The 12,082-nt window shown below is 40.9% G+C and overlaps 1 protein-coding gene across 3 annotated transcripts in view; it reads right to left on the bottom strand.

The window, feature by feature from the left end:
• Nucleotides 1-12,082, bottom strand: part of arid1b (AT-rich interaction domain 1B) — a 168,699-nt gene that overhangs the window by 136,540 nt on the left and 20,077 nt on the right. For all 3 annotated transcript variants that reach the window (XM_088318875.1, XM_088318884.1, XM_088318893.1), the window contains exon 2: nucleotides 1,566-1,769. In XM_088318875.1, the coding sequence (XP_088175001.1) occupies nucleotides 1,566-1,769 (204 nt within the window). The remainder of the gene's footprint in view (nucleotides 1-1,565; nucleotides 1,770-12,082) is intronic.

Raw genomic sequence — 12,082 nt, 5'->3', positions numbered from 1 at the left:
CTAATTTTCATTTGTTTTGAGAAATATTGTTTGGTTTACGATGATGTTATACAATACAACTTCATGATAAACCAAAGCAAGAAAAACCATGCACAACCCAATTTCCAATCGTTGAAACACTGTACGCAGCAACGCTCTCAAAGAATTTTATTTGCCATAATATGTTTTACATGTTTAAATCTTTTCTTGTTTTGTAGAAAAAATCATTTAAATAATCATGATTTTAATCACTACCAAAATAATGGTGATTCATATTTTTTTCTTAACCGAGCAGAGCTACCTCCATGTTAACGATGGGGACAGTAATCCACACGGAAACACAAACGCTTGTTGATAAAAAGCGAGCGGCACATAAAACAAAATACGAAATGAAACAGTGAATAGAACAAAGATAAAGGACAAACGTATACCCTCTCCACCGAGCAGCACCTCACCCCAAGCAGTGAGTGTCGAAAGAAAGCGAGTGATGAGCAGAAGTGACACCGGCATGGACTGCGATACACACTGCTTGGTAATTTAGACCTTGTCTCAAATTGAACCCATAAAACCTTCAAGGGAAAAAAAAATATATTGTGTCTGCCCGATGACAACCATGGATGTCACATTGATGTTATTTCCAGGAGCAAGAAAAAAATACTTGTTTGACGGTGAAGCATTTCATAAAACCACAACGACCACAAACGACTGTTATTAGACAGCTTTAGCACCGCAAACATAAATCTATCTTTTCACACTCGTCGCTTCGCATGTTGTACTTTCATGTTGTGACATGTTAATGCGGATTCCGTGTCTGAATGAGGGCATATAGTAGGTGTGAATCAAATAAGGGCCTATAGTGACGTACATTCATGTATGCATTTTTTCTTAGCTTGGAATAAAGGTCACAATACCATCCTGCTCTTTGTTGGCCAAAACACCCCATGTGAAATGTATATATTCGTTCAAAATTTGTATTTCAGCGGTATTATGCGAAACAAAAAATAAAGAAAATTAATTATCTTAGTAACAAACTAATTACGATTAATCGTATTTGAGTCATCTAAAATGATTTTTCTGAAAAGTAAACCTTTAATTTACCATATTTTTCTGACTATAAGGTGTACTGTCTTATAAGGCGCCGTCTCAAGAAACAGGTTTATTTGGGGAAATTTGGGTTATAAAATGCATTACTGCACATTAAAGGAAACAAACAAAATAATAAATAAGTCAAACTTCATTCCACAGCCATTCCACGGAGCACACAATTATAAGGCTCATTGTCGATTTTTGAGAAAATTAAAGAATTTTAAGTCCACCTTATTTTCCACAAATACGATAAGTTATATTTTAGTGGATGAAATAGAAACAAACGTGAATATTTTATAACTTTGGAAAAATGCATTTCCTGTGGATGTTTACATGTTATTCTCAATAGCAAAGCATAATTGTGTGGTATTAGTTTAAGCAGATGGTGGTTTAGCTAAGTAACTGACTATTGCAGCATCTTTTGTAAAAACTGTCTGCGGAGACTAATCATGCATTTTCATTGCCGTACACAGCAATCCACATTTGCATTGTGAACATACCTGCTGTTGAGGATACTGCATGCTGCTCATGCCCATTTGCCCTCTTCCCGGCATGCTCATTGGATAACGGTGCGAGGGAGGCGACGTATACGGCTGGCTAGGAGGGTAAGGCCCGCCCCCTGGCTGCTGCGGGCCCGAGTACGGATTATTGGCCATACCGTAAAGTTGCGAGCGCTTCATCGCCATGAAGTCCATGGAGGAGACCTGTGGGGGAGAAATGAAACATTTAAGCCACCAGAGTATTAAAGAGTGCAAATTGTGATTGTTATTGTATATTATGAAATTAATTCAACCATCATCTTGCACGCTGCAGCCTTTGACATAAGTCAATTAAGTGCACACCCTCTAAACCACATCAACAATTGATTTATGTTATAATTACATGCAGATTGGACGCCTTAAATGGATGTCTGCAGGTCATGAATGAACTACAAATGGAATTACTTAGCAAAGATGTTTATTGCATGGCTTTAGGGAGGCAACTTCGCTGGAGGAGGGCCAAAGTAAAATGATTTAATTATCACACATCTTTATTACAATGCCTGAAAAGGTTTTAATGGCGGTAAAAGTGGTTTAAAGCAACAAGGAACAATAGCAATGAAAAAAACTTTATAGGCTTTTTCGCCACAACCGCAGACCAACAGGGCCAATAATCACTTGACAACACCGCCACCTCACTTGTTGTTGCTTACAGCAAAGCAGCACAAAATAGTCATTCAACTGTTATGAATTATAAAAGAAGGGACCAGCTTTAAGTGACAAAGCAATTTGAGTTGGAATCCCTGGAGGGAATTCAGGGCAGTCATGTAGTTAAAGTAGCAGCGATCCAAAGAGCACCTGCAAGAGAATGTGTCATCAATTCATTTCACAGTGAGTATTCCAATGTCTTTTTAACGGTGGGATTTGAGGGGGTCTTGGTGAGACACTGGAAAATTCGGGATCAGTCCAGGCTAATCCGTCACCTGTAGCGACGTGTTTGTGTGTCGGCCGGGTAGCTAATGCCCGACTTCCCAGCGCTGCCTTTCTCCTCTCAGGCTTTCACCCTTTTGTCTCACTGTGCAGGATCATGTGTGATTTATGACATTTTGTTCCTACTGTTCCTTACACACACTTTCACTTCTCTCGTCTCCACTGAGCATAACACACACACGCACACACGCACACACACACCCCCACCACCAACCCGGCCAACTCCCTCCTCCCCAGCTCAATATCACCTCGTCGAGTGTGGAGAAGAAATTGCCACTGCCTCATATTGCCAGGCTAATATCAAGAAGACATGTCAGGGGATGGAAGCACTTTATTCAGCAGGTTACGTGCAGACCATTCGGCGGTCTGGCTTTTAAAGTGGTTTTGTCTGCTGAGGCATGTGTTTGGAGTAGTTTGGGCTATTTCACAGAGCGAGAAGGAAAAGTGTGCGCGAAAGGCTGTTTGGGTAGTGAGAGAGATGGTGCAAGACAGCCAGAAAGGGCGTGAGGAGAGAACACAAGGGGGTCTGAAAGTTGTTTCGCAGCATGGAGGTGTTTGAGGCCTCATGCGAGCGAGGATTATCTTGCAAAGGTCAACACGAGCACAATTTCAGAAGTCTAACAGGAAAACAGAGGAGGCTGTTTTGCACGATGTTGTTACACGGGCTCTAGCTGGTTTTCGAGGGCTGCTATTTCCCATTACCATTTAATAATCAATTAAGCGTCGATTATTTTGTCAATCGATGCTTCAGATTAATACATGTTTAAATTCACATCCTTTTAAAGAAAAAAAAAACAGGATATGATTTCAAATTAGCAGTATAAAAACTAATTGATTGATGATTCACTCACTGCATCGGTCCATAATATTGTCATAAATCGTCAATCATTGTTTTCCAAATTAAAAGCAATTGTTTGATTTTGCTTCAACACAAAAACAATCAGTACACATTTATGGAATACTTCATAATTCTGATAATATTTACTGCTGAGAACCTGAGTATTTTACTATTTTAAATAAAAAAAAGTTACCTAAATGATTAATCGATTATCAACAATTAACAATTAATTTATAATCAATTAGTCATCGATTAATTGATTAATCATTGGATCGCGACAATTTTACAATTACTGCTTACATTTAACCGGCATTTAACCATTTCCAGGTTAGTTAAGATCCTCCAGAAAAGACTGTCTCATATTCTGACTCCATCACGTGGCTATAAATGGGGTAGAAGAAATAGAATTACAGATTCATCCAAGAGCTGCAGGAAAAATACCTCTAAAGTATGTGACAAATACGACAAGACCTCAGCAAAATTCACTGCATCAATACAATGACAGTGCCAATGAAAAACAATAATTATCTTCAGTAATACACATTTTATTACACTTCTTACATTCCCATTTTATTATATTCTGCAAGCCAAATTGCTGCGGCTCATCTGTGATATTTAACAGACAAAAAAGCTGATATCAGATATCTAAAAGCAGTTGGCAGAATTACACATAAGGGAGTATGTTAAAAGTATGAGCATTCCAGAATAAAAAGTGCGTGTGTGTGTGTTGGGTGAAATCTAATATGTCTAATTTGTAGCTTCTTGTATGATACAAAAACATAAATAAATTCACAGTAAGAAGAAAAACTCCATTGAGGACTAAAATAGAGTTAAAAAAATGACATTACAAAATGAGTCCCTGAATATGTCTCCTGTGTATGCGAATGTATCTGTCATGTGTTGCAATTTCATGAGGACAAATAACCCTTTTTAAGAACATTGTTAGCAGTACAGTACATTGCAATGCCATTGAGTAATATGCACCCCTAAAACTGCATGCACCCAAAAATACACTCGCCCGCTAAGCTATAGTGGCACTCACCAAGCCCCAAACAGCACTCAGTTCACCAGCAACATCTCAAGAGCTCCTCCACTCCTAACAACTACTGAGCCAACTCAAGTAAATCCCCTCACAGAGCTGCCAAGTGTATACACACACTAACATTGCCTTGCAAAAAAAAAAAAAAAGTGAATTGCAACACTTAAAAATGCACTGGAATCAGAAAATAACTTCTGGGTTTTGGGACCGGAGAAGTGGATGCTCGATTAAACGCAAATATGCCCACACATACGAGTGAGGATTTGTCAAATAAAAGCGGCTGCAGTGAAATTACATCGTGCAAGCAGACACATCAGTCCATCTTCCACATGTGACATTATCAACACAGCCAGTTAACTCTCCTCCTCCCCAAACACAGCCTCATATCTGCCCTCACGACAAGTTCCACTAAATGAGATTTCAGTCCACTGAAGGCTTCCTTGAGATATGCCCACCGATTCCCTCAAAGCAAAAGAAACATTTCTTGACAAATTGAAACGTTCCTTTTTCTTCCCCTTAGAGAAATGAGTGTACTTGGGGGGGGAAATATGAATATGACATGAAGAAAATCATGTTTGCGCCAGGGGGGAAGCAGACAAAAAGAAAAAGGGGTTTTCTGTTTGCTTCATCTCGGCATGCTATCAATGGAAGGGGAGAGGTGGGGGCAATAGAATTTCAACTGCTAAATTTAAAATTCAATTTATGAAGTGCTCTCTCGCTTGCATTCCCAATATCTCAGGAGCTTTTTTTTTTTTCTTTGCAAAACAAAGCCATTACACAGAACATGGTGAAATTACTACGGGGTGAAACCTGCTAAATTGCTTTTTTGAGTTCATTCGAAAATAGTTTCATTTTAGAAAAAACTGATTTCACTCCTTCATGCTTTAATCAAGCGAGTTGTTATGCAGAAAGACACAAAAGGCTCGGCTATGTTGATTAGGAGTCACGCTGGGATGAAGCAAGACATAAAAACAATATTGGTCAACGCTTCGGTTTCATATTACTTTGAATTCATGTTTTATTATTACACCAGGCATAAAAAAAAAGACGCTTCACACCACACATCCCCTTACTTCTGTTCTGTGAGCCATCACATCGACCGCACATCCCTCCAGAGCGTTCCAACAGCGATTATGGGAAAAGTAACACACAATTACGTTGCTTGGTATTGTAATCAGGACTAAAAGAAGATTATTTACTCATTTCAAAACGAGTATTTACACAGCTACCAATGCTTAAATACAAATATAAATTGAAAGAACAAGCAGAAAATAAATTATAAATCTTGGAGGGCTGTTATTCCCAAAATTTGATGTTAATTTTATATTAGCCCATCAACAGGATTGTATTGGAAGTTAGCTCAGCCCCCCCACACCTCAACGCTATTGCCCTACATTATTTTTATTTCACCAAACTGTGTGCCCGTTTGTGCCACGTACTGCTGCTGCGGTCGACAAAGTAAGTACATTCTCGTTGCCGATTGGCTGTCGTCACGCCACGCGGCGAAATCTTCACATTCATGACCACCAGCCGTCTTACATGTATTCCCGCTATATTGACGAGGAATCACACGGTCAGAAACGCCCAACTCGTGTTCAGTCTAACCGCAGCAGTGCAGTTACGAAACGCAAAACCAGAAGAAAAACAGGAATCGTACCGACAACAGATATACCGTTTCCACTGAACAGATGATGTTCTATTCCATTCGGAGCAGTTGGTCTTCCACACTAATTAGGAATTGACAATGGTAAAATAAAAGTAAAAAATAAAAGTAGAATTTGAGAGTAAAATATTTTGCATAAAATTTGCTGAATGGTTTGTTTACTGGGACCAAATAATGCTTTTTTTAAAGTAAAATGTACTGCGTACATTCACAAAATGATACAATAATAGGCGTTGATAATTCTATAATCAAACAAAAAAAATTGCACGGCTAAAAATGAAAAAAAAAAAAAAACACTAAAAGGTAACCATCAAGTAAGCCAACCTAATGTCGAACTCAAAGTGCTTCTTTCATTCGTTAATGAGAATATTTATTTCCATGAAAACGTCGAAGATGGACCTTCTCGGGGAAACGCTGAGCTAAAAATCTCATTTCCAGTGACAAAACTGGAGTGTTTCCAATGGCGGTTCCATATGTTTGCATCGGTGCGGTGGTCTTCCTGTAACCTTCATAATGTTCTTTACGGGCCACAAGCTGCTTTATTGAGCAACGGCTACTTCAGAAATGGTTTAATCCTCCAAAGAGCAATTCATTGGGCTATTATGTTTCCTTCTAGTACCTGGCAGTTTAACACTGTGTGGAACAAGTATGCTTTTCCTCTTGGACAACTCCATAAAACCATTTCACATTGAGTGTTACAATCGTTACAGGAAGTTGTTGTTTTTTTTTTTTTAAGCTTAATGTACTTGGATTTATACTTTAACAACATGACGAGCGCTTGCAGGGCACATCGTTTTCAAATAGCTTTAGAAGCCACCTAAAAATGACGCATCAAATCCCATTTATTGATTATCTCTTTTTCTCTTGGAGCAAATACAGCCTGGCTTTTTTTTTTTTTTCCAGGGGTAATGAAACCTTTTAGCCGTGTGAATTTGTGAGTAGAAACAAATAAGGATAATTATTGTCTACGGATCCTCGGCGCTGTGTGCAGCGCGTGTCTCTTTCTGGAGAATCAACATGCTGCAGTCAGCGCCGGTTGGTCTGCTGGGACAATCACTCTTGTCTTTTATGTTATTTATTTATACCATGCAGCAAAGCACTCTCCGATTCCTATTACACAGCGGGCCTTGCGATGCCTCCGCCCGCAGAACAAAGCTGCACATTTGAGGCTTGAAAACACTTTTTTTTACGTTTGGGCCTAGTGGTTCAGAAAACAGAATAAAATAGGAACAAGGGCGAGAGAAAAGATGGGGGAGGAAGCGAGAAAGCGAGAGAGACGGGAGCAGTGGGCGACGAGATCGGGTTCCATATTAATGTGTGCAAATTCCCCCGCTCCTGCTGACTAAGATTAGAAAAATTAATTTCATGGATGCAGAGACAATACTGATGTCATCAAGCAGAGAGCAGAGGAGCGCCGTACGTTAACTCTTCCCTGCCCGGCTTCTATTCGGAAAGAGACTATTTTTAAGCGACTGTTGCCGGATTATTAAACGCATCGAGTGAGCGAGCCTCGTCTGTGCTCACGGTGATGTTCCAAGAGTCAATGAATTACCCGTTGCAACACAGTCACATTGTGCATCTCAGCACACATGCCTTGTTAGGAAAAAGTGCCGGAAAAAATAACAGTGAGAAGCTCCAGTCCACAGGGAGCTAGCCGGAGCCCTCCTTTAGCTCGATATGCCTGCATAGAATATGAGGATGGTCTTATCCAAGGAGAGAGCAGGAGACGGCAGCCATGGAGGAGGTGGGCGGAGGCTCCCAGATAAACACGCTCGCCAATGAGGAGGTTCGAATGAGAGCGAGCGAGAAGTCAGATAAGAGGCTGCCGTAATGCAGACAAGCCGTATGCTTTTGTGTTTGGCGCAATGCACATAATTGCTCTCTCTGCTGTGAGAGCGATGCCCTCTGCGTTTGACACCAATATTTACACCACAGACACGCGCATGCTCATAATACACCATCCCCCAGCCCCCTCCCCGCAGGCACGAGGGAAAAGTTGCAGATCGCACGGTTCGTCACGGCCATCACAAAGACGTCATTAAGAGAAGGGAGGAGGAGGAGCGTGGAGGGGAGACGGGGGGGTGGGGGGGAGCGGCTGCTTCATCTGTCTCAAGTGAGATTGGGGTCGAAGGGTCACCAGAGCCCTTTTCCTTTGCTGAATGAGAGCTGGAGACAAAAATAGGAGGAAGAGAAGGGAGAGGGGGGCGGGGGGGGGGGAACTCAATGACAAAACGAGATCCATCTGACATGCCTGTGACAACCCATTAGAAAATGAAAACAAATAAAAGCAACCTGTGTGGAGGAAACAGAGCGAGAGCAGAGACCTCAAATTTGCCAGTCAAATCTCCTTCAAAGATGCTGTTTGCTAAGGCTTAATGTATTCCAGTTGGATCGGTCACATGAAAATAGAATCGTGCACAATTTTATACCAAAGCAGACTTGAAGACTTACTGGCAATGTTTTCACTACGATGGATACTGGCGGTTTGTTTTCATGGTGCCTATTACCGACGCGGACTCGGCCTGAGGCATTCCGCCCGCTTCGGCACTGGGAACCATTTCATTGAGCGGCCATGAAGGAACGAGAGGAATGTGCTCCTCGGCCCCCGGAACCCCATGGAGGGTGGCTCTTACGAAACCAAATGAAAGATTCAAATAATCACAACTTGCGTATATGGTAGATGTGTGCCACATTTGACCGTCAAACATCAAAATCATTCAATTGTCTTATTGGCGTTGACTTGACATCAGGTGGCCACTAAGTCTTGTTTTCTTCTAGTTCAGGTCTTCTGTCCGAGTTGGTTCATTGTTTTTGTTTGCCGTCTGCTGTCGGTCGTCTTGTCAGCAAGTCAAGTCATGTTGAGTCTTATACTTGAGTTCGTTACTTTGAATCTTGTTTCAAACTACTTTCGAAATTTGCTTTGTTTGAGAACACTCCTGCCCCATGTACTTCCACAAACACACTAAATTATAACATAAATATCCGCAAGTGTTTACGCTTTCAATAATCTTCGACGGCATCCATAAGAAATCACAATGTCCAACCACTGGGGTGCTATTTTTTTTTTTTTTTTTTTTAACAAGTCCGCGGGTTACTCATCTGGTCCTTTAGCAGGTACCTGCTGACCGCAGGCCCCATGTTGGTGACCTTGATCTAGAGCAGTGGTTCTCAAATGGGGGTTCTCGTGCCCCTAGGGGGACTTGAAGGATCTCCAGGGGGTACGCAAGATTTTAAATAAAAACAAAACTGCAATAATCCTAATAATCAAATTAAAATATAAGGGCATGAAACAAATTTTATGCTCAGTAGGTTATTCAATATAATTATTTTAAAAACCCAAATTCCCCCCCAACCTGGAATGGTTCGACCCAACTTGTCACCTCTCGTTAGCTGTGAACCACTTGAACAGAGAGTTGAGGGGTACTTGGATAGAAAAAAACATTTCACAGGGAATACATCACTGAAAAAAGTTTCAGAACCACTGACCTCACGGAACCAAAGTTGGCCCCAATGCCAGCAGAGTGTAACATAAACAAAATACTAATAAGAAAACCAAAAACCGATTTGTTGAGAATTGATGTTGACTAAGCGCTTTAACACCAACTGTCCCGAAAACAGTAAGCATGTTTTTGGAGTTCAAGTGCTGCCCTTTTGATGCCTCAAGTCTCGAGTACTGCAACTAAACATGTCGGCTCGATTCCATTCCCATTCCAGGGAATCGCCATCTTTGCTAATGGAATTGTATTTGAGGGGAAGTGTGTTTCTACAGGTTGAATAATTATGAGCCACGTCCTGTATTGCCAAGTGTGTTTATGAATTAGCCATGGTTATTCATGATATTGTGCTCAGAGTAGGGTGAAAATACATAAGTGAATACTAAGTGAGCAGACCAACACAAATGATGCTAAAGGGTCCTGAGGGGGCATTCTCTGCCATCCATTAGTCAACCCTGTAAGGCAAAGCTTAACGAGCTCCTGAGGCTGGCCATTGGGGGAGTGGGAGCACTGTGAATTATGAATGTGTTATCTAAGGCCGCAACACAATAGTGCTTCTCCATCTTTGTTATTCAGCCTTTGCTTTTCTTTAGCATGCCTAAAAAAAAAAAAAAAAACGAGTAAAGGATTTCAATGAAAACGTCTTTCATCAAATAATCAATAAATAGCAAATGCATTGCACCTATAAACAACAGATTTGTCAAACTAGGTCACACACAGTGTAGTTAAAGAGGCTCCCCACTAAAAACGAGGATTTACATCCAGGCAGTTTGTTTTGGAGCACTGCCCAGTCCTCCAGGGTGGAACTATCCATATTTTTCCGGCGGGTGATCCATCACTTTAGGAAAAAAAAAAAAAAAAACCCACACACACACACACACACACACACACACACAGGCACACAAATAAACAGATATCCTGACCTTACCTGGGGCGGATATTAGATACTCATTAAAAGTCACCTGAAACTATTTTATCCAAATTGATTTCATTATCAGGCTCAGCGTGACACACGTGGGCGGCGGCACCGACAATTCAGCTAGAAATTGTACTTGGAATGAATTCGTATACATTTTCATACTATCATCTTTCGTGCATGTACCGTTCAGTTTATTTTGTTTCCATCGTCAACAAGGTACCAACTATGGCTTTTGGTCTTTGAAGTCATGGCGATGATTCAATTGTGTCCGTCATCCTGTCCCATTTTTGCCTCAAGTCAGTCTCGGGGTTATATATAACTCCGGATTTTGCATTCTAGTCCATTTTTATTGTTTAGAGGTTTCCGCTTTAAATTTAGTGTGCTTGAAATCGTTTTCCGAACAGTTACGTTAAATGGCGTGGTTTACTTTTGATGAGCTTGAATGTTACTTTTATTTTTATTTCGTGATTTTCTTGTGCGCAATATTCAAACAAAAATCACAGCAAGTATTGCGTAGTTAAAACTCACTAGAAACTTTATTCTTCTATGAAAAAGGATAGCACCAATTATGTAGCGTCGGCTTGCATTCTGAGTTGAGTTACAAATATGACAGCTTCCCGCAAGTGCGGCTCATCATCTAGAAGCAATGTTCTCTGGTGAAGCCTTTTTATTGGCTGCCGCTAGATGACTTCAGGTGATACACAAAAAAAGGAAGTACAACTCCCAGACGACTGTTTGACGGGCCTTCCTTCTTCCGATCAATTTCTGTGCAGTAATAACAAAATAAATCCATTTAAGATCAACTTTAATAGCTGATGTATTTAAGTAATTGGCAAAAAATCCAAATGAGGCATCATTTCCCTAGAATTGATTTTCGTTCGATTATGTATACATAAAATGTAGTTTCATGAAACTCTAGTTTTATTTTTCACTATATTGTTTTTTTAATTCTAGTTTATGTTCTTTAGTTCGTTTTCGCTACCATCATGATGGTGACCTTGTCTCTCAACCTTGTGACCACTTGCACACACTCCAGCAACACCCAACCTTGCCACCTTTGCACACCTCAACATAGAGGTCACTGGAGCAGCTGCAGCTGACATGGGCCGAAAAAAAAAAAAAGCTCCTTGGCCTGGATAGTGAGGCCTACCAAACCCCGCCTCCTCCCACTGCAGCCATTCCAGGTCACCCTGTGAGAGGCCCCAGGCCCCGTGAGCGTGAGCCAGGCCTCCTCGTCTCCTTGACCCTGACTGAGAATCAATCACGGGAGAAGCTAGAGGAACGTGAGGTGGGGGGAGCGGGGTCGATCGGTGAGAGAGGGACTGAGTGCTATGACGCAACATCACCATTCGCAATAAAGGGGTGCGTCACTCTCAAGACTCAGTGGGGAAGCTTTATTTATAGACCATGAGAAAAGAACATTCACAAGCAAACTGAATCAAATCATCAATCAACGCTGGATTGGATTAGTCCGTCTCATAATTTCTGTTAATATCATACATTCCTTTGTTTTTACTGTTACCAATGTATATTATTATTACTACATTTAAAATTTGCTGAGGCATACAGTAATTTATGGCATGATTCAACAACAG

This window comes from Idiotropiscis lumnitzeri, chromosome 1 (assembly GCF_059441095.1).
Source record: "Idiotropiscis lumnitzeri isolate Australia: NSW breed Sydney's pygmy pipehorse chromosome 1, RoL_Ilum_1.0, whole genome shotgun sequence".
NCBI lineage: Eukaryota > Metazoa > Chordata > Actinopteri > Syngnathiformes > Syngnathidae > Idiotropiscis > Idiotropiscis lumnitzeri.
The sequence above is the reverse complement of the archived record's forward strand: the minus strand, read 5'-3'. Positions and strand labels throughout refer to the sequence as shown.